We start from the raw sequence: 23,280 nt of genomic DNA, 5'->3' as shown, positions 1-23,280 counted from the left end.
AGTGTCTCTTCAAAGTGACACTTAACTGTCCGTGTTAAAACAGATAGGACTGATCCACCTCAGGAGGGGTGGTTCTAACTTTTGCCTTGTTTTATAAAATCTAAGGTCCCATTTCTGCCTTAAAAGTTTCCTTTTTAAAAGAGAAAATAAGACAAATGTATTATCTTAAAGAAAGATTACTTAAAATACAGATTTTCATGAATAATTCAGGTATGGAATATTTAGAATCAAACTTAAAACATGCAATGTTTTAACAGAAGTGTTGCTGTTGACTGCCCATCTCCTGGAAAAAGAATGTTATTTTGAACAAAGGGTTCTTATGGTGTTATCTTCATGGGAATGAGTCTGGGAGAAAGACTCCTTTTCGATAAAGGGGAGATATCAACGTAAAAAATTTGAATGTTTTAGAAACTTCGAGGTCAATTGAACAAAAGCTTGTCTGAATAAGTGTCTTAAGCTGCTTTTTAAAAGAATCAACAGATTTAGTTGGGTTTAATTAGGGCACATTCTGAAAAGAATGTGCAATAAAAATTTATCTTCTTCTTTTGGCTGCTCCCTGCGTTACGGGTCGCCACAGCAAACTAAGTCGCACGAAGACTTGGCAGTTATTTTTATGCTGGATGCTCTTCCTGACGCAACCACAGACCACCGAGCTACCACAGCCTCTGTGTGGAGCAGAGAGAGCTGCTATCTAGGACACCCGGAGGAGCAGATGGTGGGGGTTAAGGGCCTTGCTCAAGGGCCCAGAGTGGGACGAATGAGGGTAGGGGCAGGTGTGGGTGCTTCCCACATTTTTGATATTGTTGGTACCGGGGCTTGAACCGGCGATCTTCCGATCACAGGCCCACCTTCTCTAACCTCTGCGCCACCACTCCCAGAAGAATGTGCAGTAAATGTTCTCTGGTATATTGGAAACAGATGAACCTTTACCTACAATCAGCTCCACATCTTTACATTGTTCATTAGCAGTCACTTGAACTGTGCAGAGGATCTTGTCTTGTACTGTATTGTTCATGTAAAGAACTGTGGGCTCATTAATGATGACTTCACGTATCTCCTTTTTATTTGAACGGCATACTCGTGAAAAATGTCCCACTTACCACACTTGTTGCAGGTCACTTTAACAGCAGGGCATGAAGGTTTGTTAGCAAGATGGTTAGAAGATCTACAATAAAAGCAGGAACGTTACCGGCAGCTTGAGCTGTGGCAGGAGCAGGATTCAGCGGTGGCTTGGCTTTGATTGTTTCTGTATGGCCCTCACCAGAGCAGAAGCGTCAGCAGCAACAGTAACATCAGAGAGAACGTTAGCATCCCTTAATCTACTTTCAAATTGCAATGCCAATGTAGTATCTTTAGCAAGTGTTAGGTCCGATTCAAGTAATAAACAGTCTCTTGAGATGTTCAGCAATGACGTTCACCTTCGGTACAAAATGTTCTTTTAGAGCAGCAATAGCAGCAGCAATAGTAGCAGCAAATGTGTCTCCAGTGTTCGGCAGGGTGTAGAAAAGCCCTTGATCCTCCGTATCCAGGGCATGAAGTAGAACCGCGTGCTTTCTTTCATCAGGCCAGCAGGACTCTCAGACAGAGGCTGGTCCACCCTAAGGACAAAATACCCATACACAAACAGAGTGGTGTAGTGTATGCGGTCCAGTGTAGCGAGGACTGTCCAGACCTCTACATTGGGGAAACTAAACAGCCTCTTCACAGACGCATGGCTCAACACAGGAGATCCAGCTCTTTGGGACAAGATCCAGCTGTTCACCTCCACCTCACAGATAAGGGGCACTCTTTTGAGGACCAAAATGTGCACATTTTGGACCGAGTACACAGATGGTTTGAGAGGTGGGTGAAGGAAGCAATTTATGTAAAAAGAGAAAAGCCGTCTCTTAACAGAGGAGGAGGCCTCAGATTCCCACTTTCAAAAACCTATAATGCAACTTTAAGACTGATTCCCCGCCGGTTTTCACACCTGATGGGAACAGAGGGGCCTCGACTGTGAATTAGAGGAACAAAGACTTTAAGAAACCCGAACTGTTAAGGTGTTGAGGTGTGACTTGTCAAATCTACATATGTGTGTGTGTCTTATCTCACTCAGCCTTATAACCTGAATCTCTCACTTACTGCTCATTGAATTGAGAAAGCTCCTCGAATGAGGAGCGAAACGTCTTCTGTTACAAATAAAGTCCAGTTGTTTTTGTATTGAACGTTTTTTGAATCAGGCCAGTCGTCCCCCGACACTGCAATCACCAACATGTAGTTTTCAAACATTTTTAGCCATGTTAGAAATGTTATCGCTGGTTCCCCCAGGCATGGCAGGAATGGAGCAGGTAAAGGCACAGAAATAGACATCCTCATCACTAATGTTGTGGGTTGCAAGACTGAATTAAAGGAAAAATAAAGAGACACGTGGATCAGCTTCAGTTCTCCTTTACTTTCACTTTCTTTCTTCCTCCTCTCGTCCTTCATCACTCTGTACAGCATCTTTTTCAACATAGTCTTACAGCGCCCTCTGGTGCCCTTTTCAAGCAATAACACAATTCCATTTCAGTTCAGCAGAACACAACACCCTGGGAACTCCAACCAACTTTTTTCACAGTAAACCATCTCCTTCAACACAAAACCTCCTCACTTACAGAAACAACTGAAGAACACTGCCATAACTTTATGGACTTTTTTCATACCAAAATTCACATCATACGGTCTGCCCTGACAAACTTGGTAGTTTTACCTGTACCATTTCACAAGTCCCAGGATCAAAATCCTCAACCTCTTCAATGCTTTACATCAGTCGACGAGCAAGAAGTGACAGCTATTATCAAAAGAATGAAATCCTCTACTTGTATTCTCAATACAATTACGTCCGTATGCTCTTTGTGGACTTCACATCCGCCTTCAACACCATGATCCCCCAAACCCTGATGGACAAACTATCCACACTAGGACTAAGCCCCTCCATTTGCAACTGGGTACTAGACTTCTTAACAAACAGACCACAGTTAGTGAGGATCCACAACTTCTCCTCCTCCACCATAACCCTCAGCACTGGCTCTCCTCAGGGATGTGTGTTGAGCCCCCTCCTGTTTACTCTGCTCACGTATGATTGTGCAGCTACTCATCCAGGCTGTCATATTGTAAAGTTTGCAGATGATACAGTGGTGGTGGGATGCATCACAAACAATGATGAGTCCAGCTACAGGCAAGAGGTGGAACACCTGGAGAGCTAGTGCAAAGAGAATAACCTTCACATCAATGTGAAGAAGACAAAGGAGATGATTGTGGACTTCAGAAGGAACAGAAACATCTACACCCCCCTGAACATAAGAGGATCTGCGGTGGAAGTGGTCTCCAGCTAAAAGTACTTGGGTGTGCACCTGAACAACAACCTCAGCTGGAGCAACAACACCACCAGCCTGATGAAGAAAGATCATCAGAGACTCTACTTCCTCAGACGGCTGAGGCGAGCTGGTCTGGAAGCTCAGTCCTCACCTCCTTCTACAGGTGTGCAGTGGAGAGCATCCTGTGCTCCAGCATCAACGTGTGGCATGGAGGCTGCACAGCTGCAGAAAGAAAAGCTTTGCAGAGAGTGGTGAAGGCTGCACAGAAGATGTTGGAGTCAGTCTCCCCACCATCACAGACATCTACACCTCTAGATGCAGGAAGAGGACCACCTGCATCATGAAGGACCCCACTCACCCAGCACACACACTTTTTGCCCCACTCCCCTCAGGAAGGAGGTTGAGGAGCATTAAGTGTAGAACCACTAGACTGAGGAACAGCTTATACCCTGAGGCTGTTAGACTCATGAATCTCTAGAATAATCACTGTGAAAAATCACATAATGTTGCTGCTGATCTGTTTCAATGTTGATGTGTTCATGCGTGCACATCTGCTCACAGACTCATGTTCATGTTTGTGCTGATGTTCAATGTTTTATGTTATGAGTGCTTAGTGTATATTTAGTTGATGTTTTTCTTAGTTCATATCTTAGATGTTATTACTGTTTTTCTTATACATTTTATTGTTGGATGTAACTGGGACCCTGTGGACATAATTTCGCTCCACCACATGTACCACATGAGGTGCGAATGACAATAAAGAAACTCTGACTCTGACTCAGTCCTTTCCCCACTGCTCTGCTGAAAATAAACCTTTATTTCATCAGTCCTTTGATCACATCTGTGATAAACCTTTCCATCCAAACTGGTTTTGTCCCACCTACGTTGAAAATTGCAATCATCAAACTCCTTCTTAAAAAGCTCACCTTGGATCCAGTCATCATGTAAATTAACAGACCTGTTGCCAACCTTCCATTTTTGTCCAAAGTGCTGGAAAAACTAATAATATCATGGAGGTATTCCAGTCTGGCTTTCATTCAGCTCATAGCACAGAAACAGCTCTGGTCAGGGTCACAAATGACCTTCTGATGGCAGCTGATGCTGGCTCTCCTTCCCTTCTGATCCTTCTGGACTTGAGCTCAGCTTTTGATACTGTGGATCATGGCATCCTTCTCCATCGCCTACAACACACTGCATGATTGACTGAGACAGCTCTGGAATGGTTCTGCTGTTACCTCTCTGACAGATCTGAGTAAGTCTCCATCGGGGAAGCAAGATCCCGGACTCGCACAGTCACCTGTGGTGTCCATCAGGGGTCAGTCCATGGGCCCACATTATTTACTCTCTACATCCTCCCTCTCGATCACATGATCACTCACCACAGGGTCTCTTTTACACAGGCGCCATTTTCACTTCCGAGAAGATGGCACCTGTGTCCATGGCCTGCCATCCACCTCTGCTGGCAGTGATTGTGTTATTTGGTTTTTTTTTTTCTCCATTTCTTATTTGTGACATCAACTCTCTGCAGGTATATGAACGACAACAACTTCTGGATCTTCGACTTTGTGCCACCAACACCATTTATTTTGACTATTGTCTAAATAAAGGTTGAATGAACTGTGAGTGGAGCTTTGGACCCCTCTCCCCCCTCTGCGGGCAGACATGTCTGTTTACCTGCGCTGCGCACCTGCTTATAAGGAGACAGCGCTCCAGATGTTGGGGAAAATGTGCTGGTTGGCTGGTGAAGCCTAAAGCCCATCTTGCACTCTATGCAGTAACCTCTCCAGCTGATTGTCACCATTTCTATTGCCGATCCTGGAGCTGTGCTGATCCTGTGGCACAATGTCTGGTCTGTTGGTTGGGTTCGATTCTCACAGTGGGCCTGTATGCGGCTGCGTTTCTGGCCTGTGATGCGGGTCGAACTCTGCAAATTTGAGACTGCTGAACTGGGCACTGCAGTCATCTCCTCCTGCAGTGGATTCTATGAGGATGGTCATGATAAATGCTAGATTGTTGGCGAATAAAACTTTTATTTTAAATGCCTTTTTATGCTCCAGCGGACTGGAATTTATTTTCTTCACCGAGTCTTAGACATGCCCTAGTGAGTTCAGTGTTTTATTGGTATTATTGCCTCAAGATTACTCTTTTTTCGATGCTCCAAGGACAACTGGTCGTGGTGGAGGATTACCGACAGTTTTTAGGAAACATTTGAACTGCAGACAGCTCCATGATTCCGCTAATTATTCGAGTTTCAAACTGCTCTGTTGTGAGCTGGGCTGCTCCAACCCAGTTATGTGTGCTGTGCTTTATAGACCGCCTAAATACAACAAAGAGTTTTTAAATGAACTCGGACTTTCTAACCGGAATCCTGCTCAAATATGACAGTGTTTTAATTGTGGGGATTTCAATATTCATGTCTGCTGCCCTGATAAACCATTAGCTCAGGAGATTTTAGAACTCATCCAGTCCTTTCACTTTGTACAGTGTTGATGCATGCTCAATAATCCAGGTAGAAAAATCTAAAAAAAAAGTTAAGTCTGGTCCTCTGGATGGGTTCAAAAAACAAAAAAAAGTACAATTTTTTTGTTTGTTTTTTGAACCCGTCCAGAAGACAGGATATAACTTTTTTTAGATTTGTACAGTGTTGTTGGTCTGACTCACCAACAAGGCCGCACACTTGACTTATTAACATATGGCTTATCTGTTTTTTGTTACAGACTCTGGACCCTCTGTGTGCCTTACGACAAACGAGTTGCTATCGCAGCATCAGGAGACCTGTGTAAAGATCTTGGATTCAGTCACTCCATTAAAGATCAGGAATCCTAAATGCACACCCCACCCTTGGTTAAATGAGACCACTCGAGCAGCAAGACGTCAGTGCAGGAGAGCGGAGCGTAAATGGAAGAAAGATAAAATTTCAGGTTTCTTTTGATGTTAAAAACGTGTCGGAAAGAATATCAGACCACTGTTAAAGAGAAAAACAAATGTTTCTCCAAAATTATCAACTTCAATAGTCATAATCCCCATGTTCTTTTTAACAATATTAACTCCATTTTACACATGCCTCAGTTTGCCAACATTGAGGCCTCTGTAGACACCTGTAATAAGTTTGTCAGACATCTGTTGAAAAGATTGAGTCGATTAGGTCATTTATTTCACACTCTGATCCCTCTGTCTTTGTCCCCTGCTCATCAGTCTTCAGTCAGTTTGAACCCATTTCCCCCTCATTTTTAAATGATGTTGTTGGTCATATGAAACCCTTGGTTCCCCTGCTGAGCCCATACCTGCAGCATTTTTTAACAAGTTTTACCATCAACTGGATCCTCTGTTCTTGCTATTATAAATAGCAGTATGGCTACAGGTGGGGTTCCTGATGTTTTCAAACATGTAGTGGTCATTCTAATAAAAAAAAAAAACTGGACTTAACCCTTCAAGGCCTTCTCATGAGGCTGCAGCCTCAGGCACTCCATCTATGTCTATGTTGTTTGGCTGATGTGTTTCTTTGGACAGACTATACTGAAATGAAATTTGGTTGTGCTTCTATGCAATGACAAAGGCTGATTCTGATTCCACTTGTTCAAACTTCAGGCCAATCTCAAAACTTTCTTTTCTTTCTAAAAACTTAAAAATCGTAAATCAAGAAAAACAGAATGAAATTTAAAAGACGTGAGGAAAACATTTAATCACACGTCAATGATTATTTAAGTTATTTATTACTGACTGGATAGTCATATGAAATAAAAGGTGCAGATTTAATAAACAGGTCAAGAATCTCGATGTAGATGTGGAAGTGATCAGTGTGACAAATCTTTAACTTTAAAATGAAAGTTCGGTTCTGACAGAGACTCAACATATCAAGAAGCAGAATTCACTGCACTGCCTGCCCTATGATTCATTATGATTAAGACGTCACATAGAGGTCATCATCAGCCCTCCCATTTCAGCTCAAATGTGTCGATAAAACTTATTTATCTACAAGACATACTTGTTCTGAAGAGGGAGAAGGGAACAGGTGGAAGAGAGCCTAGAGAGGGAGAAGCAAATGGTCCAATGTGGAGACGCAAAAGGGAAGCAGCTAAAAACGTCAACCAGGACTAAAGACACAAAACAAGACAACAGAACGAAGACACAAAAGTGGAAGAAGACAAAGACGTCAAAGGCAACAGACAAAAAAAGGAAGAAAAAAAAAAAAAAAGAAGCAGTTGTGGAGCGAGAGCTTGTTAATTTGTCAAAAAATATTTATCGACTTTCTATTTTTGCATGTAATCTCATGTGGGACGTCCACTTTCGCCTTCGAGTAAAACATTTACCACATGTTTTACAGGAAAAGGGCTTCTCACCTGAATGTCTTTTCATGTGGACGGTCAGATAGCTGTTCTGAGTAAAACTTTTACCGCATGTTTTACAGGAAAAAGGCTTCTCACCTGAATGTCTTTTCATGTGGACGGTCAAATAGCTGTTCTGAGCAAAACTTTTTCCACACAGTTTACAGGAAAAGGGCTTCTCACCAGTATGAGTTCTCATGTGTCCGACCAAAAGATAATTCTCAGGGAAACATTTGCCACAAGTTTTACAGGCGAAGGGCTTCTCACCGGTGTGAATCCTTATATGAGATGTTAAATGACTTGACTGGAAGAAACTTTTACCACATGTTTTGCATGTAAAGGGCTTCTCACCGGTGTGAGTTCTTATGTGGTTAAAGAGACTGGTTCTTTGCGAGTAGCATTTACCACATGTTTTACAGGAAAAAGGCTTCTCACCAGTGTGCGTCTTCTGGTGATTCATTAAATGACCAGATTGAAGGAAACTTTTACCACATGTTTTGCAAGTGTAGGGCTTCACACCAGAGTGAGTTTTCATGTGTGCAACCAAAGAATAATTTGCAGAGAAACATTTGCCGCAGGTTTGACAGGAGAAGGGCTTCTCACCAGTGTGAGTCCTCTTGTGGTTGGTCAGAATGCTCTTACGAGAGTAGCATTTGCCACATATGTCACAAGAAAAGGGCTTCTCACCAGTGTGGACTCTTCTATGTATCTCCATCCTATATTTACTCCTGAAGCCTTTCCTACAAATATCACATTGAGCAGGTTTTCTGTCCATCTGGGCCTCACATCGTGTCTCTAAAATACTTTGACTTCTGTCAGGGCTACTCTTTGAGTTTAGTTCTAGGTCTCTAAATGGTCCTGAACCTAACTGGTCTCGGATCTCAGGAAGGACTTCATCCCAGTTTGGTTCTGGTTTAATATGGTCCTGTTGCTCATGGGCAGACGTCACCATGAAGGTATTGGCCTCCTGTTTCAGAACCAGCTGCTCAAGCAGAGGCTTTGAAGAAGTACAGGGCTTCTCACTCATGTGAGTTTCCATGTGATCAGTCAAAGTCCTTTTTTGGCTGAAACTTTTACCACACATCTCACAGCAAAATGGCTTCTCACCAGTGTGAGTTCTAGTGTGGTTGATCAAACTGCTCTTCTGAGAGAAGCACTTGCCACACATCTCACAGGAAAAGGGCTTCTCACCAGTGTGAGTTCTAGTGTGTTTGATCAGATGGCATTTCTGAGAGTAGCACTTGCCACATATCTCACAGGAAAAGGGTTTCTCACCAGTGTGAGTTATCAAGTGGGTTTTTAAAGTAGAATTCAAAGAGAAACGTTTGCCGCAGGATTTACAGGAGAAGGGCTTCTCACCTCTGTGTAATTTCATGTGGACGGTCAGATTAAAATTTTGAGCGAAACACCTGCCACATATATTGCAGGAAAAGGGCTTCTCACCAGTGTGAGTTTTCATGTGAATGTTCAGACTTCTCCTTAGAGTGAAGCATTTGCCACATATGTTACACAAAAAGGGCTTCTCACCAGTGTGAATTCTCATGTGGCCTGCTAAATCATCACTTCGAGTGAAATATTTACCACATACTTTGCACATGTGTGGCTTCTCACCCGTGTGACTTCTCATATGGACCACTATTTGACCACGTTCAGCAAAACTTTTACCACATGTTTTGCACGAGTAAGGCTTCTCACCGGTATGAGTTCTTGTGTGAACTTTTAAACGAAAATTGTCAGAGAAGCCTTTGCCACAGGTTTTACAAGAAAAGGGCTTCTCACCGTTGTGAACTCTTATGTGAATCTCTAGATGATGACGCTGGCTGAATGTTTTTCCACATGTTTCACACATATAAGGCTTCTCACCAGTGTGGGTCTTTGTATGAATTGTTAACCGACTTTTTAAAGAGAAACTTTTTCCACATGTTTCACACATATAGGGCTTCTCACCGGTGTGGGTCATTGCATGAATCATTAAACGACATTTAAAAGAGAAACATTTTCCACATGTTTGACATGTAAAGGGCTTCTCACCAGTGTGGATTCTTCTATGCTCCTTCATTTGATGATTATCCCTAAAACGTTTTCCACAAACATCACATTTTACAGGTTTCCCTTCAACCTCAGGATCAAACAGGTTAACTGAAAAGTTTTTCACACTTTGGCTTCTGTCTGGTCGGTTCTTGGGGTTCAGTTCTCTGTCTCTAGATGTTCCTGCATCTTCCCGGTCTTGGTTCTCAATATGAGGAAAGTTCTGTGAAGGGAGCTTGTCCCAGTTTGGTCCTGGTTCGCAGTGGACTGTATCCTCAACTGTCACCATGAAGGTCTCAGCCTCCAGCTTCAAAACTTGATGCTCCTCATCCCGAGTGATACAGAGTTCCTCCTGCTCCTCTTTCATCTGTGAAGGTACTGGTTCCTCCAGTTCCTCTTTTGTCTGTGGAAGTGCTGGTTCTTCCAGGTCCTCTTTAATCTGTACAAGTGGTTCCTCCTGGTCTTGGCTTTTTCGAGGTTGTCGATCTACTGCTGGAGGTTGTGGATCCTCCTGGTCAAAACCAGAGTTCCACTCCTGGTTCTTGATCTGCAACTCAGTGAGAACTTCCTCTTCTTTGCAGGCATAATTCTGCTGAAGTTCTAAAAAAGAGAGAGGAAATGTTTTCAGTGGAAGTAGCATGTCTCTAGTACTTGTTTCCTTTTAGACGCATCGTGGACATGAAGACTCTGAATTATTTATTTAGTCAAAAACAGATTTAGTTCATGTTTATCTGAGAAGACACTTTAAGAAAGTCAGCAGAGAAGTTGTAAGACGGGTGTTTTAGTCCATCATGTTTTGGTGCCAGAAGGCCTACAGATGTTGCAGAAAATATTAATTAGTCACTTACCAAACTAATTAATTATTGCAGCCTCCTTTTCATTTTTTTGTTCTTTGGGTTGTTTTCATGATTTGAAAGTGAAAGTTCTATCTATGTAAAATCATTATTCCCAACAACAACATTTTTTGCTCTACATTAAACTCGACACACCTAAGCGCCCAGGAAAAGGTGTCTTGTTCATACCATACCATTTTATTTATAGAGCACTTAAAACAGTGACAAGGCCAACCAAAGTGCTGTACAGACAGAACAACAGGTAACACACAAAGCAAAATACAAAATGAAGTAAATCAGAATATAGACAAAAAACGATGCAGATAATGATGACAAACCAGTGTGGAGTATAAAGGTTCAAAACACAGATCATCTGGTGTCAAAAGCTACCGAATAGTAGTGGGTTTTTAAACGGGACTTGAAAACCGAGAGGGAGGGGGCCTGTCTGACAAGCAGAGGTAACTCGTTCCAAAGTCTTGGTCCTGCTACAGAGAAGGCCCTGTCACCTCTGCGCTTAAGATGAGTTCCTGGAACTGTGAGGAGCAACTGGTCCGCTGACCTCAGGGAACGTGGTGGGACATACGGCTGTAGCAGATCAGAGAGATGTGTGTGTGGGGGGGGGGGGGACTGTTCAGTGATTTGTAGACATACATCAGTATTCTGAACTGGATTCGAAAGTGAACCGGTAACCAGTGCAGTGAGGCCAAAACTGGTGTAATGTGCTCTCTTTTGCCTGTACTGGTTAAAAATCGGGCTGCTGCATTCTGGACCAGTTGTAGTCGTGCAATGGAGGTCTGACTGATACCAAACAGGAGCGAATTGCAGTAATCAAGCCTAGATGTAATGAATGCATGTATTACTGTCTCCAGGTTCTTTTTGGACAATATGGGCTTCAGTTTAGACAGCCGCCTCAGTTGGAAGAAACATGATGTAACAATCATGTTTAAGTTTCAGGGAAGGGTCCATTATCACTCCCAGATTAGTGACTCTTTGTTTTTCTGACAGGGTTAGAGCGGAGAGGTTGATGCAGTGGTTTGTGAATGTGTCGTTGGGAGGGAACAACATGACTTCAGACTTCTTTTCATTGAAACTTAAGAAATTTAAAGCCATCCAGTCCCTGATGTCAGCCAGGCAGTCGAGAAGAGGTTGAATAGAGCATGTGCCATTGTGTCTTAGGGGGAAGTAAATTTGACAGTCATCAGTGTAGAAGTGGAAGGGCATGTTGTGTTTCCGGAAAATAGCACCAAGGGGCAGCAGGTATAAAGAGAATAATAATAATAATAATAATAATAATAATAATAATAATAATAATGTCATCACAAAGTCAGCACTGTATGTTTCCATACAATTGCGAAATTAGTCTCTGCATTTAACCCATCCACCACCAGGTGGTGCAGTGGACAGCTATTGAAAGTGCCCGGGGAGCATTTTGGGGATGAGGTGTGCTGCCCAGAGACACCACGTGATATGCAGTGACTGGGGATCGAACCTGGGACTTTCGGGTCCCAAGCTGGCTGCCCTGCCTCTACACCATCTCGGCCCCCGAATAGGAGTGGACCCAGGATGGACCCCTGCGGAACCCCCCATTTAAGATCTGCCGCTGCAGAACTAAAATCCTTGATGGAGACACAAAAGGATCTGTCAGTGAGGTAAGATCTGAACCAATTGAGGGCTGACCCTGTGACGCCCATCCACTGCTCTAACCTAGCAATGAGGATCTCATGGTCGATGGTGTCAAAGGCGGCTGTGAGGTCCAACAGGACAAGCAGCACAGAATCACCGGTATCAGTGGTTAAGAAAATGTCATTAAAGACCTTCAGCAGGGCAGTTTCAGTGCTGTGGAGAGCTTTAAAGCCAGATTGGAAAAGCTCTAAGATGGCGTGACCCTCCAGGAAGCACTTCAACTGGGACTCAACTATTTTTTCTAGTAGTTTAGAAACAAATTGGAGTTTGGAGACAGGCCAGTAGTTGGAAACGACTGAGGGGTCAAGGTTTGTTTTTTTCAGGAAAGGCTGGACAGCAGCATGTTTGAAGGTTTTTGGCACCACGCAAGTGGATAAACTACTGTTTACTATAGCAAGAATGGACGGACCTAGAGTTGGAAACACCTTCTTTAGTAGTCGAGGGGGGACCACATCAAAGGGGGAACAAGAAGGTTTCAAGCTGCACATGACCTGCTCTAGAGAAGATAGAGAGTGATGGGTTCAGAATGGTCAAAAGAAGCTACAGATTGAGGTGGGATGGATGGGTCATGAGTTGGGGGGGAAATGAAAGCCCGGGTGGTCATAATTTTTTCCAAAAAGAAATGTGAGAAGTTATCGCACAGCTCAGTCGAGGCTTCCAGAGGTGATGGTTCAGTGAGGTGGAGAACAGAGTTTAGGGTGGAGAAGAGGACACGTGGGTTGTGAGAGTTTGAGGTAATTATATCAGAGAAGTATTTGGATTTAGCAGCTTTTACTGCTTTCTGATAACGGCGCCAACTCTCTTTAAGTATTTGAAAAGAGACCTGCAGCCTGTCTTTCCTCCACTTTAGTTCCGTCCTCCTACATTGCTGCTTAACGGCCTTGGTGACGTCACTCAGCCAAGGTTCTGCTCTGAGTTTAGATTTTTTGGTTTTAACAGGCACAACATGATCCAGAGTCTTTAAGCAGACAGAGTTGAACTGGGATGTCAGCTCCTCAGTGATGGTGAGAAACACTGGGGGCTGAATTATCATTTCAGAGTTATAAACATCTGTGAAACGTGCGGCAGTGAAGTGGTTAATGGCCCGGCTACTACGTGCCGCAACGCACAGCTTAGGAGTTAGATGGGGGAGGGTGAACTCAAACCGGACTGGCATGTGGTCTGAAAAAACATTATCACCAATTTCAAGATTACTAACAGTCATATCATGAGTTAAAACAAGGTCCAGTGTATGTCCGCGCTCTTGGGTGGGACCGTTTACGAGCTGCGTTAGAATAAATGAGTCCAATAGATCTAAAAAGTCCTTAACCAAGGGCTTCTCAGGACAGTACAAGTATATAATAACAAGTGGGCACAGCAGGTAATTAAACCTGCATGTTGCGGGTCCCAAATTGGCTTCTCAGCTGCATGTTTTCTGGTGCTGTATATGAATATGGTTCTTAGAGATGGGTTTTTAACAATTATTTAAAATGTTTACGTAACATGTGCTTTTTAGATTGGTCCTATGTATGTCATAAGGATGTCCATAAGTGCACATGGCACCAGGACACTCCAGGTCACCGTTACGTCCACAGCAAGCTGGGATGTAACATAAAAATAAAAAAAATTATATATAAATTACTATTTTTTTAAATTTTGGACAATTTTGGCGAGCCAATTAAAAAGCCCAATGGGCCGTATATGGCGCGTGGGCTGGGGTTTGCACATACCTACACTATATATACATATACATCTGTATATATATATGTATAAAAACTGAATTAAATGGAAATCTTAAAATATCGAGATATTAATTTTGGTCAATATCATCCAGCCCTAATGGCCATTACTTTGGCATCAATGGGTCACACTTGACCTTGGCCTAACTCTCTACCAAGGTATGTCACTGTAGCTTTTCCAAACTCGCGCTTGGCAAGGTTCAGTGTTAGTGATGCCTGGCTGAGACAAGTGAACACCTGATCAAGTACTTTAATGTGTTCTTCCCACAATAGTGTAAATAATCAAGTCATCTAAGTAGGCATTGCAATTGTCTACAACACTTGGAATGGTGTTGACAAGACGCTGGAATGTAGCTGGTACATTATTTATCCCAAAGGCCAAAACAGTGTATTGGATACGAGTCAGGAATTGTAATTTTATTCACTTTTCTATAATCTGTGATAAACTGAAGCGAGCCATCTGGTTTTAATTGTAGGATTCAATTCAGTTTCAATTCAGTTTATTTATATAGAGTCAAGTCACAACAGAAGTCATCTCAGGGACTGAACAGAATCATTCATTTATATAAAAATAATAATTGAACATTATTTATGTGAGGAGCAGCTTTGAGTTTAACTCCATCACAGAACTCTCATCTTGAACAAGCATGAAGGCGACAGTGGAAAGAAAAACTCCCTCATGAGGAAGAAACCTTTAGCAGAACCAGGATCAGGACAAGAGGACCATCTGCTTCGACCGGCTGGGTTTGGTAGGAATAGATACACAATGGCAGGTCAAGAATCACATGTTAAGATAGAAATAGTATCAAATGAAAACTATTCAATTTTAACAATTCATTTAAGGAAATAAGGTCAATTTGTCCTCTAGTAGTCTAAGTCTATAGCAGCATAACAAGCCAACCCTAACTATAGGATTTATCAAAAAGGAAAGTCTTCAAACTGGACAATGTGTCAGCCTCACGGACAGAAACTGGAAGTTGGTTCCACAAGAGAGGAGCCTGAGAACTGAAAGATCTTCCTCCCATTCTGCTGCTGGAAACTCTAGGAACCACAAGTAAACCTGCAGTCTGAGAGTGAAGTGCTCTGTTAGGAAAATATGGAACAATAAGATCTGTAATATAAGATGGAGCTAGGTTGTTGAGGGCTTTGTAGGTTACAAGTAAGATTTTGAATTCTATTCTGGACCTGACAGTGAGCCTGCTTACCATGGACAACACAATCCCAACTATCTGAGCTGCCGTAGTGCAGTCGCCATTTTGAATCCCTCCAAACAGATATCTGAACCTCTTTGGTTAAGCTGCTGCCTCCGAGACCTGAGTCCAGAACAAGATGAAGATATTGGATGGATAATAATTCTGTTGAACAACTCTGACATAAGAAAAGCTTCTCACCAACGTGGACCCTCAAGTATCAGGTTAACTGACTGTTGCAAGAAAAACATTTACCACAAATTTCACAGGTGAACAGTTTCTCACCTGTGTGACTTTTCTTGTGTCTCTTCAGTTCTGGACTGTCCACATCGTCTCCATGTTCTCTGGTTTGAGGACGTCTCTCGTTCTGTGTCAGCTCCTCTTCTCTGCTGGATCCAGGATCTTCAGTCCTGCTTCCTTCCTGATCTTGAGTCTCAGCTTCAGGAGAATTCTGAAGGAGTTGTTCCCAGTTTGCTTCTGGTTCCCAGTGACCTTTTTCCTCAAAGCCAACAGTCACCATGAAGGTCTCAGCTGCCAGCTTCACACCAAGCTGCTCTTCATCCTGACTGATGCAGAGTTCCTCCTGTTCCTCTTTCATCTGTGGAGGTTCTGGTTCTTTAACTTGTGATTCTGGTTCCTTCTCTGGAAGGTCTGGTTCTTCCTCTAGAGGTTCAGGTTCCTCTTGTTGTAAATGTTTGGGTTCCTCCTGGTCTTCTGTTTTCTGTGGTTGATGATCTCCTGCTGGAGGTTGTGGTTCCTCCTGGTCCAATCCAGAGTTCATCTTGTGGTTCCTGAGCTGCTGCTCAGTGAGAACCTCCAGCTCCTCACGTCTCCAGACAAAATGCTGCGGGAGTTCTGGACCAAGAGACAAAGAAATGACGTCAGTGGACATAAGAAGTTGAAGCTGTCAACTAAAGCTGGGAGATTGGACAGTTCTATTGACCGTCACATGTTGGAGGCAACAGGGATTAATTTATGGACGATAGTTTCTGCTTAGATGTTTAACAATCTGCTAAAATACACCAAAACGCATGAAATGGCATCTCTTTTATTCCAAGTTTTCTGGGGGAGGACCCACGGACCCCACACTCCCCTCCCCCGACCGGACCGCCTACTGTTTTTGTTCTGGCATCAATTAATTTACAAATGAAACCCTGGTAGGAATAGATACACAATGGCAGGTCAAGAATCACATTAAGATAGAAATAGTATCAAATGAAAACTATTCAATTTTAACAATTCATTTAAGGAAATGAGGTCAATTTGTGCTCTAGTAATAAGTCTATAGCAGCATAACAATTAAATTGCTAATTAAATTAATTAAATTGCAGAATACAACAGTCACCATCCACTTTATTGGTGACTATACTTATCTGAGTTCAGCTCTGTGCTTGTGTCTGTGAAGTGAAAGAACAATTGATCCTTCATAACATCCTCAGTAAAATGCTTACCAAACACCACACACACACACACACACACACACACACACACACACACACACACACACACACACACACACACACACACCACCTGCATAAAAATATATCTGGAGCCGCCACTGGAACAACTAGGTCTAACCAGCAAACTGGATGGTCCACTTTGACAAGGTGCTATTTATAAGACTGAGATCCTTGCAGAAGTTCAGGCTGAAGAAGTCCTTTGGATAAAAAACCGAAACATTTTAAAAAGAAGAATCCATCCAAAGGAACCGACTTAACCTTGTTAATGAGCAGCATCAGGACGCCATTTCTTTTTGTTCTTCGTGTTATTTGATGACGGTCCCCAAGTGTTTCTGATGAGCACATGGAGGAGATCCGACTGTCAGAACCGGGTCAAACAGCAGAAAAAACGTTGCTGAGTCCGGACTGGATGTCTGTCAGCAGACCGAGGCACGGAACCTCCGGGGTTTACAACCGACTGTACGTGAGGCAGTCCCTCAAAATGGCTGCCACCCGGCTGTGAAGGAACAGACTCTCTAGAGATTCATCTTTACTGATTTCACCTCAATGTGTCATAAATGAATAAAGACTTCCACATGCACTCCGCTGCAGCTCCTACCTGTTGTGTGCAGGTGTGTGTGAGGTTTCCAGCTGATGTCCAGCAGTCTGCGCTGACGATCGATCTCTTCCTCGTACCGGACGATGGTTTTTTCAAACTCTGTGAATATTTCTTCAGCAGCAGCAGTTAGTCGCTCGCTGATAAACTCTCTCAGAGACTGAACTGAAGACATTGTTGCTGCACACACTCAAACATTCACCTCTCACACGCAACGAAACTACCGTAAGACAAAATAAGCTAACGATGCTAACGCTGCTAGCCCCTGCTGCACTTCCGGTGTGATGTCTCACCGTGCAGCTTGACGAAAACTGAAATATAAAGAAATATTCAAAATACAACGAGTAAAACCCAAAAAATCGATAAATTATATGAGCGGCTTCAATTAATCAAGAACAAATGATTCCAACACAGCTAAAATATTTACCTTAGCCACAAACACAAATATAAATATAATATCGCAGATAGCGCGGTTTACTTCCGGTGGTGTCTCAATAATAAGCACCGGCGGAAATAGTAAAACGTGTTTTGATGAGATGTAGTAAAAATTATACCCGGATTATAATATAATAAACATATTTGGCAGAAAAGTGGAACACATTTTTTCCACAGGAATTGTAAAAACAAACATTCTGGTTCAATATTTACAACTGGATGAAAAAGATTTAACGACGTCTGACTACTTTTCTAGAGAAATCCAGAATTGCATTCAAAATCTTATTTCAGACAATAAACCTAAACCTAAATGTTTTCCTGATCAGAACATGAACAATTTATCACAGCGATTAATTAAACAATGACGTTAACACCATAAATTAACTGCCACCAAAAATTTACTTCAGAAAGTCATGATGATAAAACATAAAAGTAATTTTATGCAAGAAAAACAACAATCAGTTTTATAAGACATGAATTTATTTATCGTTTATTTGATAGGGACAGATACAAGAAACATGGATCAAAACAATCTAATGCCTGCATCACAGTATATTTGACCAAAGCTAATTCGCAACACCCGTCCTTAGAAGGACCTTTAACAGTTGGTTAAATGAAAAGTTCAACAGTAAATACAATAACATGATGAAAATGAAATATAAAATAATGTATTTAAAACTACTGCGCTAAAACAATTACAATATTTAAAAATGAGTACAATTCTGGTTCATCTTTAGCCAATTCTTAAGCCTAGAAGTGAAAATTTTAATGTCAGTTATGGTCTTAAAATCAGATGGTAATGAGTTCCACAGCTTACAACTCCTTTGTCCAGAAGATGTCCTGCAAAATGGTATTTTACGGTCATGATTTGTGGAACTTCTAGTGACTGTTGCTGTTCTGTCTCTTAACAAATGTAAATCATGGCTCAGGTGCTACACGACTGATGCATTTTTTTTTTCATTCATTCATTCAACCTCTATTTATTCAGGTAAATCCCATTGAGCCTCGAGGACTCATTTACAAGAGAGACCTGATTTAACAAAGAAAGATGACAACAATGGACAAATTTATGGAACACTTTAAGAAAACAAAAACTAATAAAGCTATCAAAGCTCATTAGGTTATATTTCTTAATATTGGTACAGTGATGATAGCGGATTGACTTATAATCCATAATTTTTACAGCCCGATTGTATAAATCACAAATAAATCACACATAAATAATTATTTAAGTTGTTTATTACTGACTGGATACAGTTATATAAGAAATAAAATGTGCAGATTTAATAAACGTGTCAGGAATCTCGATGTAGACTGTGGAGGTGATCAGTGAGACCAATCTTAAACTTTAAAATGAAGGTTGGGTTCTGACAGAGACTCAACACAACAGAAAGCAGAATCACTTCACCGCCTGCCCTATGATTCATTATTAGGGCTGGGCGACATGGACCAAAACTAATATCTCAATATTTTAATATGAATGGTGATATATGATATCTCAATATTTTTTTTCTTTCCATAAAGTAATAAAAAAAAAATATACTTATGAGCCAAAGCTTTGTCCCAATTGTCACACAGGCACATTTATTAACAAATAGCTGTAACTGTGCAAAATAAATGCCTAAAAAATAAAGTATTTACATTTATTAAATAATATTTAATTAACTGTGGAACAAGATGGCTAGAGTTAGCCGTCTTGTTCCACAGTTGAGACCGGGACGACGATATGATAAGCCGCTGCTTTATTAATGTCGCGCTACCTCTCACTGTTCCTCTCAAAGGCACAGCACGGCTAAATGAGTTCTGACCCGTGGTTTGATTCAGGGAAGGTGGCTGAAGTCAGTTGGAGCTACAGCTTCACACACGCTTCATACTCCACTTATAGAGCTGTTTTAAATGGTGAAAAAGATTTGTGACGCCGACCTTTTGTCTGGACAGGTTTTCGGAATTGTCTACAGAAAACATTTTTCTGCTGCTCATCTGACAATTTAAATCCAAACCATTTCCCAATAACAGCCATTGTTTTTGCTCACAAGCCAAGCCGCTCTTCGATATCTTCTCCTGTGTTTACTTGTTGTGCCAACTCTCTCCCATCTGGAGAAGCAGGAAGTGGGGGGGGAGTGCGCATGGGTGAGGGTCTGTGTTTGTATTCAGTGACTGAGAAGGAGGGGCTGAGTGCAGATGGGAGAAAAAGAACTACACGGATTTTCAAGTCCAAGTATAACTCAATGTAAAAAATATTGATATAGACGATATAGTCTCATCTTATATCGTGAATTAGATATCTCAATACTTAAAAAAATATTGAGATATTGCCCAGCCCTATTCATTATGATCAAGACTTTACATTGAGGTCATCGTCAACACTCCCATTTCAGCTCAAACGGGTCAAACTTATTTATCCACAATACATGCTGGTTCTGAGAGTAGGGAACAGGTGGAAGAGAGTCTGGAGAGGGAGAAGCAAATGGTCCAATGTGGAGACGCAAAAGGGAAGCAGCTATAAACGACAACAACAACGTCTAAAGACAAAAAACAAGACAACAGAAAGAAGAAACAAAAAGTGGAAGAAGACGAAGACGTCAAAGGCAACGGAGACAAAAAAAGAGCAAGAAAACGAAGCAGCGAGGGTTGTGGAGCGAGGGCTTGTTTATTTGTCAAGAAATATTTATTGACTTTCTGTTGTTGCATGTAGTCTCTTGTGGGACGCCAACTTTCGCCTATGATTAAAACTCTCACCGCATGTTTTGCATGTAAAGGGCTTGTCACTTAAATGTTTTTTCATGTGGACGGTCAAATAGCTATTCTGAGCAAAACTTTTCCCACACATTATACAGGAAAAGGGCTTCTCACCAGTGTGACTTCTCATGTGTCCGACCAAAAGATAATTCTCAGGGAAACATTTGCCACAAGTTTGACAGGCAAAGGGCTTCTCACCGGTGTGCATCCTTATGTGAGATGTTAAATGATTTGACTGGGAAAAACTTTTACCACATGTTTCGCATGTAAAGGGCTTCTCACCAGTGTGAGTTTTTATGTGGTTGAAGAGACTGTTTCTATGAGCGTAGGATTTACCACACGTTTTACATGTAAAGGGCTTCTCACCAGTGTGAGTTCTCATGTGTCCGACCAAAAGATAATTCTCAGAGAAACTTTTGCCGCAGGTTTTACAGGAGAAGGACTTCTCACCAGTGTGTGTCTTCAGGTGAGTCATTAAATTACCAGACTGAAGGAAACGTTTACCACAGGTGTTGCACGTGTAGGGCTTCTCACCAGAGTGAGTTTTCATGTGTGCAACCAAAGTATAATTCGTAGAGAAACATTTGCCACAGGTTTGACAGGAGAAGGGCTTCTCACCAGTGTGAGTCTTCTTGTGGGTGGTCAGAATGCTCTTACGAGAGTAGCACTTGCCACACATGTCACAAGAAAAGGGCTTCTCACCAGTGTGGACTCTTCGATGAAGCTCCATTCTATATTTATTCCTGAAGCTTTTACTACAAAAATCACATTTAGCAGTTTTTCTGTCCACCTGGGCCTCACACCGTGTCTCTAAAACACTTTGACTTTTGTCAGGGCTACTCTTTGGGTTAAGTTCTTGGTCTCGAAGTGTTCCTGAACCTAACTGGTCTTGGATCTCAGGAAGGACTTCGTCCCAGTTTGGTTCTGTTTTAATATGGTCCCGTTCCTCATGGACAGAAGTCACCATGAAGGTATTGGCCTTCTGCTTCAGAACCAGCTGCTCTAGCAGAGGTTTAGAGGAGGTACAGGGCTTCTCACCCATGTGAGTTTCCATGTGATCGGTCAAAATTTGTTTTTGACTGAAACTTTTACCACATATCTCACAGGAAAAGGGCTTCTCACCAGTGTGAGTTCTCATGTGTGTTTTTAAAGTAGAATTCAAAGAGAAGCGTTTGCCACAGGATTTACAGGAAAAGGGCTTCTCACCTCTGTGTAATTTCATGTGGACGGTCAGACTGCAATTTTGTACGAAACACCTGCCACATATTTTACAGGAAAAGGCCTTCTCACCAGTGTGTGTTTTCATGTGAATGTTCAGACCGCTCCTTAGAGTGAAGCATTTACCACATATTTTACACAAAAAGGGTTTCTCACCAGTGTGAAGTCTCATGTGGCCCACTAAGTCATTATGTCGAGTGAAATGCTTACCACATGTTTTGCACATATGTGGCTTCTCACCGGTGTGAGTCCTCACATGGGCTTGTAAAAAAGAATTTCGAGAGAAGCATTTGCCACAGGTTTTACAAGAAAAAGGCTTCTCACCGGTGTGAACTCTCATGTGGGTTAATAAAATATAATTATAAGAAAAGCCTTTGCCACACGTTGTACAGGAAATGGGGTTCTCACCTGTGTGTGTTTTCATGTGGATATTCAGACCATTCTTCAGGGCAAAGCATTTGCCACATGTTTTACAGGAAAAGGGCTTCTCACCGGTGTGACTTCTCATGTGCACCATTATTTGACCACGTTGAGCAAAACTTTTACCACATGTTTTGCACAAGTAGGGCTTCTCACCGGTGTGGGTCCTTGTATGAATCGTTAAACGACTTTTTAAAGAGAAGCTTTTCCCACATGTTTGACATGTAAAGGGCTTCTCACCAATGTGGATTCTTCTATGCTCCTTCATGTGATGATTATCCCTAAAGCCTTTTCCACAAACATCACATTTTACAGGTTTCCCTTCAGCCTCAGGATCAAACAGATTTCCTGAAAAGTTTTTCACACTTTGGCTTCTGTCAGGTCGGTTCTTGGGGTTCAGTTTTCCGTCTCCAGATGTTTCGGCATCTTTCTGGTCTTGTTTCTCAGTATGAGGAAAGTTCTGTGAAGGGAACTGGTCCCACTTTGGTTCTGGTTCCCAGTGGACTCTTTCCTCATAGTCAACTGTCACCATGACGGTCTCGGTCTCCAGCTTCAAATCTTGATGATCCTCATCTTGAGTGATACAGAGTTCCTCCTGTTCCTCTTTCATCTGTGGAAGTTCTGGTTCCTCCAATTCCTCTTTAATCTGTGGACATTTTGGTTCCTCCTGTTCCTCTTTAATCTGTACATGTGGTTCCTCCTGGTCTTCACTTTTTTGAGGCTGCCAATCTCCTGCTAGAGGTTGTGGATCCTCCTGGTCCAAACCAGAGTTCCTCTCCTGGTTCTTGAACTGCGACTCAATGAGAACCTCCTCTTCTTTCCAGGTGTAATTCTGTGGATGCTCTAAAAAAAAAAGAGAGAAAATACTTTCAGTTGAAGTAGCACATCTCCAGTAGTTTTTTTCTGTTTTAGACACATTGTGGACATGAAGATTCTGAATTATTTATTTAGTCAAACACAGATTTACCATAATTGCTGGTGAATAAGATGCTACCTTTTTTCCACAGACTTTAAGCCTCTCGGCTCATATAATGCCGCGGCTAATTTTGGGGGGGGGGGGGGGGGGGGGTGACGACTGATGAGCTTCCTTTAAAACATTTAACTTTGACACACTCAGGGCTCACACAGCTGACCAATGCACGTGTCTCTTGGGGGTGGGACCTCAAGACACAGACAGAGTGAAGCCCACACCTCTTCATGACAGCTAACTGTAGGAGAAACTTGAGCCACCAGAACTGAATTTGAATTTAATGATTTGAAACTGAATTCAATGGTTTGAAACTGAATTCAATGGTTTGGAA

At 42.1% G+C, this 23,280-nt stretch overlaps 3 protein-coding genes across 3 annotated transcripts in view; all 3 read right to left on the bottom strand.

Annotated features, from left to right (window-relative positions):
* Window positions 1-7,574: 7,574 nt before the first annotated feature.
* Window positions 7,575-9,620, bottom strand: LOC119430367 (gastrula zinc finger protein XlCGF26.1-like). The gene is made up of 4 exons (XM_037697773.1): window positions 9,608-9,620; window positions 9,272-9,403; window positions 8,732-9,019; window positions 7,575-8,395 (listed from the first exon to the last, which is right to left on the bottom strand). The coding sequence occupies exons 1-4, from the start codon at window positions 9,618-9,620 to the stop codon at window positions 7,575-7,577; spliced, it is 1,254 nt and encodes a 417-aa protein (XP_037553701.1).
* Window positions 9,621-9,715: 95 nt separating this feature from the next.
* LOC119430366 (trichohyalin-like) overlaps window positions 9,716-23,280 on the bottom strand; it is a 23,120-nt gene continuing 9,555 nt past the window's right edge. Inside the window, exons 2-5 of the mRNA XM_037697772.1 lie at window positions 17,171-17,369; window positions 15,398-15,967; window positions 9,818-10,288; window positions 9,716-9,732 (exon numbers count right to left, since the gene is read on the bottom strand). Of these exons, the coding sequence (XP_037553700.1) occupies window positions 9,716-9,732; window positions 9,818-10,288; window positions 15,398-15,967; window positions 17,171-17,342 (1,230 nt within the window). The 5' untranslated portion in view covers window positions 17,343-17,369. The remainder of the gene's footprint in view (window positions 9,733-9,817; window positions 10,289-15,397; window positions 15,968-17,170; window positions 17,370-23,280) is intronic.
* LOC119430460 (zinc finger protein 271) overlaps window positions 20,176-23,280 on the bottom strand; it is a 12,672-nt gene continuing 9,567 nt past the window's right edge. The window contains exons 3-4 of the mRNA XM_037697871.1: window positions 21,420-22,822; window positions 20,176-21,083 (exon numbers count right to left, since the gene is read on the bottom strand). Coding sequence (XP_037553799.1) covers window positions 20,271-21,083; window positions 21,420-22,822 — 2,216 coding nt within the window. The 3' untranslated portion in view covers window positions 20,176-20,270. The remainder of the gene's footprint in view (window positions 21,084-21,419; window positions 22,823-23,280) is intronic.

This window comes from Nematolebias whitei, chromosome 3 (genome assembly GCF_014905685.2).
Source record: "Nematolebias whitei isolate Nwh7 chromosome 3, NemWhi1, whole genome shotgun sequence".
Taxonomy (NCBI): Eukaryota; Metazoa; Chordata; class Actinopteri; order Cyprinodontiformes; family Rivulidae; genus Nematolebias; species Nematolebias whitei.
The sequence above is the reverse complement of the archived record's forward strand: the minus strand, read 5'-3'. Positions and strand labels throughout refer to the sequence as shown.